The 5,582-nt window shown below is 47.4% G+C and overlaps 1 protein-coding gene across 4 annotated transcripts in view; it reads left to right on the top strand.

The window, feature by feature from the left end:
* The window catches only part of SRGAP2 (SLIT-ROBO Rho GTPase activating protein 2), a 96,971-nt gene that overhangs the window by 69,618 nt on the left and 21,771 nt on the right, over window positions 1–5,582 (top strand). For all 4 annotated transcript variants that reach the window (XM_010144852.1, XM_010144853.1, XM_010144854.1 and 1 more), the window contains exons 10-11: window positions 2,195–2,279; window positions 5,153–5,180. In XM_010144852.1, the coding sequence (XP_010143154.1) occupies window positions 2,195–2,279; window positions 5,153–5,180 (113 nt within the window). The remainder of the gene's footprint in view (window positions 1–2,194; window positions 2,280–5,152; window positions 5,181–5,582) is intronic.

Raw genomic sequence — 5,582 nt, 5'->3', positions numbered from 1 at the left:
GGCAGCTGAGCGACCGTCGGGGTGCGTGTGCCGCCGTCCCGCCGCTCCCACGGGCAGTCCCTAGCAGGGGAGCAGAGATCCGATTCACCCGCTCCTTCCATCAAGCGCCTTGTGGGAAGTCGCTCTTGGGGGAGGAAATCTGCAGAGCTTTCCACGTGGGAGACAGCGGCAGAAGCTGTGTTTCATCGTGGCCTCAAAAGCATAAACCCTCTTTTCCCACAAGGCAGGAGGATAAGGTCTAGTTGGCATTTTGCTTCAGTGTGTGCCACCTGATGACTGGTTCTCGTTGGGAGAGTGCTGCAGAGAGGGGGGCGCTTAGAGAGGGTGTCGAAGCCACGTGGTTTTGAGGAGGTGGTAGTACAAAATTGCGACCCTCTCTGGCCAACAGATCTTCACCTCTTAATTTTTACAGGGCAGAAATAATGTGACTTGATAGTTCTCCTGCTTTGCCTCTGGTTGTGCTGAGTCTGAAATGAAATCCTGAATCCTCCTGTAGTTTTTTTCTTTTCCTTTTTTTTTTTTACTGTTTTTATTAAGCCAGAATTCAAATGCTAATGGACCTTTGTAATTCACTGAAAAAAAGCCTGAAGCCTTACTTTGAAATGACTGATTTTTTTGCTAAGCCTGCTTGTACCAGCGTGGGTACAGAACATTAGGTGTGAGGAAACAGAACAGGTGGAGCAGAACGCTGGAGAGCAACCTTCTCTTGTTCGTCTTTAACACAACTCCTGCTACCCGGCTGCGGGCCGGTGACCTTCTTAACGTGACTCTTGCAAATGTCTTGACACCGGAGCGCCCCGCCCTGCCCCACGCCATCCACAGCCTCCATAAGCTGCGCTGTGCTGGTCTGCGCCGAAGGAAAGCTGGACTCTTCCAGCTGATCTTTAAGCTTTAGGCTTCTGGAGCTTCTGTCTCTTTGCCTGATTGTGACCTTGAGACGGGGAGCTCGGCACCTCCCAGAAACAGGTTTATCCTCAAAGCCCCATTTCAACTTCTCTGGTTGGTTTTGCAGCTCTATACACCTCACGTTTTATTCTGTCAAATTTTGATGCAAAAATTTAACTGAATTTAGCTTGGTGAACAGATTCTACAGGGAAGTTCCAAAAAACATGATTAATTTATATTTCTTGCTACAGTGATCACACTTCCTGTTTTTCTTCTAAAACAACAAACAAACGTTGAAGTTTTGGTATAGGAAGCAGGAAGTGCTGGGACTCTCCAAAGAGACTTAATTCCTGTGAAATCTTTCTTCTCTTGTTGCTAAAATACTGTTTTTCACCTTAAGGATTTGTAGTCAGGTCGGGCAATACCAGACCAGAGCTGGAAGGAAGTGGATAAACTGGGAAAAGCTGAAGGCAAGAACTGGACCACTTAATTATTAAATGAGAATCCGTTCTTGGTGTTCATTTTGCTAGCTGAGTTTTTAAAATATCTCACAATTCCAAAGAACAGCCAGTGATATTGGAAGAGTTAGATGCTATTTCTGTGTTTTTGAGTGTAAACACATCCTAGTTATAAACTGGACAGTCACTCTGCAGCAGAATACTTGATGTGCTGCAGCATGGTGAAGATGAATCCTGCTGTTCCGAACTGCAAAGTAAGAGATGAAAGAGCTGTGAAAAGCCTTTGCAGAGCTGTGAAAAATCAGAAGGAAGTGGGAAAGACGACTGTGTGATTGTATAATATTTCACTGAGAGAACAAATCTGAGCTTAAATAATATCTCTATTTGTTTTGTCCCGTGCCCCCCCCAGCAACCCTGTGCATCATCCAGCGCGGAGGCAGACGCAGTAGTTGACAAGTAAAGTGGGGTGAGAGAGGTTAAGTGAGAGAATAAGCACAGTAGCAGCCTTTTAGTTTGTTAAAACAGATTGCTCATTCAGCTGCCCGTGCCACACCAGGGAAGCACATTTCCATCTCACCCCTCTGGAGAGGAGAGCATGACAGACCCCCCCCACCCATGTCCTAAAAGCTGCCAAACATTCAGCTGGTCCGCAGTGACACAAGAGGACTTGCTCTGCAGATACGGATGGAACGAGCTCCAGGTTCACCTGGCGGTACAGCCCGGGGCTTGGTTCATCCTTTGCACCGTGGGTTTCCGTGTAGTTCTGTGCTTCAGCAGTGTGTTCAGAACCCAGTAACCCAAAGATGCAGTCGAAGAAATTGTCCGCTCATTGTTTTTTTCCGCCTTCACAGAAAATGAAGGAGTATCTGGAGGGCAGGAACCTGATAACAAAGCTGCAGGCCAAACATGACCTTCTTCAGAAGACCCTGGGAGAAAGTGAGTATGGGACCCTCTTGTCGCTGCTATTAGCAGCCTGTTGCCCTGACTGAGTGCAGCAGTCTTGGGTTCCTGACGCAAAGTAGACATCCCCATGTTCTATGAATTTATTTTTCCTATCTGCATGCTGGAGGAGCCAAATGACCTCTGTGGCTGCTTGATTAATGATGAACAGAAAATGCTTAAGGAATCACTAATGGGCATTGCTTATTTGTTAAAGCGAAGCGTACGCCTGCTCGTTCATCCTCTCCTCTCCCCTACGTGCACATTCTGCTTCTCACTCAATAATCGGCATTGGGGTAAACCTTGTGATTCGCAGTTGCCTGATCGGTGAGAAGTGTCACCTTGTTAGGCTGGTCGGAAGGTTCATCTGCACAGTAGTTTAGCTGCTTCTCACCAAGGTGGGTTTAATCCAGACCACGCTAATGTACGTGAGCAGGGCTTTCATTAGGAGAATAACAAACAAATTTTGGAGCACGTGAAATATGTTGCCTGTCTAGAGGGCATTAGTTGAGGGGCGGCAGCCAGAACTGAATATGCATTTGCTCTTGTGTCAGAACAAAGGAAGATTTCTTTCCCTTCATGGTATGGGCAAATCCCGTTGGCCAAACACGCTTAAACTATGCATCCAAGTTTCCATAGAAACCTGTCTGCTTCCTATTTGCAGAGGAGAAGGTTTTAACAGTCTAAATGTCAGGTCAAAAAATGGCTTCGCTCATTCCTGGGTTTATACGTTGGAGCGGGGCTCGTGCTTTGATACGTAACTCAACTGGCCCCCCCACAGTTTATGGTGTGCAAATCTTGTGAATGAAAAGTAAACAGCATGTGGTCCTCGAAGTGCTTTGCTTTCAGTTTAAAAATGTGCCATAAAAATAAAATACTTATTGCTACAGTAATTAAGAGTTTCATGTTCCTCAGACCCAGACCGTTGGAAGGTGAGGAGGAGGTTGCTGTCGTTTCGAGCTTTAGTGTTAAAAGTTGCTCGTCTCTTCAGCTGTCCTGTAGCAAGGGTGGGTGAAGCCAAAGATCTCTGTCTGCAGGGTATTTTTCTTCTGTCTCTAAATATCTCCAAATACAGCCCTGTGACTAATCATGTTCCCGGATCACAGCTGACCTCTGTGTACCCAGACCTACTGCCTCTTAACCTGCCTGCCCCTTGAACCCAGCTCAAGCTGGGGCGGGGAGAAGAAGAGGAAATTAAATGCAATTTCTGTGTTGCCGTGTAGGGTTAAAGGCTGGGTCTGTTTTCCTGAGGTTGCTTTGCAAACTGGAGTTTTCTTAGTCTCTTTGTGAAGGGACCCAGTGTGTCTCAGGGTGAGCTCCAGCAGCTTCTGAAAAAATCCCCTCCTGTCATCTGTGAGATCAAAGGGAGCTGAGAAAGGGAGGTGCATTTCATCTCCAAAGCCACGGTAGCAGGTTACTGGTACGAACTGGGGGACCACGCCTAGACTCATCCATAAAATGTCACTTAATTGGGAAATGGGCAAATAAAATCCCTTTCACAAGTCCCCGGAGCACAGTTAGAAGCTTTACTGGAAAATGCACATACATACAGCTGTGTGTCTTCCGTCCTGGAAAATCCATGGGTTGGTCACAATTTTTGTTCTTCTTTTCCCCATCCTCAGGTGACATTTATTAGTCCTCTTGCAAATTGCCTTAATCTGAAGATGACAAGTTCCGGTAATAAAAATAGCATCAAGTCTCCCTGCTTACCAGTAATTATGTCCCTGCCCACTGTATACATTCGTCGCCCTAACACAGAGCCCCTCGATGTTGCCACAGCCACATAATTTATATATATGAATATTCTGTGATGGAAATGGGACAGATGGCTGGAAATTCTGCTGCAGAATAACATTTTCATGTAAATTATGCACTGTTTTGGCTTTACGTGGAGAGAGGAAAGTGGCTATCGAGATATGTTCAGCTAATTGTCAGCCATCAGCAATTAGATGTTTCCCTCCTTCATTCTTCCATCTCCCTGGGAGCAGGAAGACAACTGCAGGGAAGGTGGATTTCCAGCTGCTGCGAGTCGGTGGGGTTTCACTGATGATGAAATATTCCAGCAAAAGACCTGGCCTGCACAGTTCCCAACGGCACACGCTGGTTTTCTGTCTCTCTTACTCCTCGTCATGCTGTGTTAAACCAATGCCTGTGTTAGCAGCGGTCCCTAGCTTGGCCGCTTCCCTCCCAACTCAGCTCAAGTTAATGGAACATTTTTATAAATATGTTTGTGGAAAACGTCATTAAACGTCTGTCTCCCAAAATAGCGTGATGCCAGCACGTTTGGTCTGTGGGCTAACAAATCCCTGAATGTTTCCTATCTTACTAAGTGGCCTCACACAGTACAGTCTCTCACCCCACCAATTCCCCTGGGGAGGGAGAGGTTGACAAGCCCAGTTTTTTGGCAGCCGAAGTCAACAATTAGAATGCTCAGGGAACTCATTTTCAAAAACAATGCTTCCTAAAGAAAGAGTCCTTGGGCAGCCCGCTGCATTTCCTGGCTGGCTGCGGCGGAGCAGTGCTGGCAGGGCTGAGCTTCGGTGCCCTCCCTGGCAGTGCTCCTAGGGGAGCAGCCACTGCCTGGCTCCCCAGAGCCACCCCCCACCCCCTGATGGTTTTTCTCCTCCATCTCCTTCCCAATCTTTCTTTACAAAGCTGTTGAAAGGATTTTCCCATTCCTCTCTCCTAATGCGCTGCCGCCCCCTGGCAGGCCTCCTGGGGAGCCAGCCACTGCCTGGCTCCCCAGAGCCACCCCCCACCCCCTGATGGTTTTTCTCCTCCATCTCCTTCCCAATCTTTCTTTACAAAGCTGTTGAAAGGATTTTCCCATTCCTCTCTCCTAATGCTGTATTTCTTTGTCTTCTGAACAGGTCAGCGGACCGACTGCTCCCTTGCCAGGTAGGTGCGGTCAGGGGCTCGGTTTTGGGGGAAAATCTGATGCAAATGGTCATTGCCATTCTAGATCAGTTGCCAGCCCAGGATATGTATCTGTTAGAAAAAGAAAATTAATTTGGCTAATATATTAACTAAAAGGAATTTGTTTACATGGCTTTAACCACCATCGCTATCACCTACATCAGTGCGAGGCAGTGGCATGGCTTAAACCTGTTTGGTAACCTCTGGTCAGCTCAGCGATGACACTTTCTTCCATGCAGCACCTGCTTAAACCCCTCTCCCTGCTCACTGCTGCCCTGGGCGGCTACTGCAGCTGTGCCCATAGGCCTTCTGGTAGGGTGCAACAGGTTGGCAGAGTGATAGGATTAAAAATAACCAAAGGAGGGGGGGGGGGGGGGAAGATAT

Source organism: Buceros rhinoceros, unplaced genomic scaffold (genome assembly GCF_000710305.1).
Source record: "Buceros rhinoceros silvestris isolate BGI_N320 unplaced genomic scaffold, ASM71030v1 scaffold2701, whole genome shotgun sequence".
Lineage (NCBI taxonomy): Eukaryota > Metazoa > Chordata > Aves > Bucerotiformes > Bucerotidae > Buceros > Buceros rhinoceros.
The sequence above is the reverse complement of the archived record's forward strand: the minus strand, read 5'-3'. Positions and strand labels throughout refer to the sequence as shown.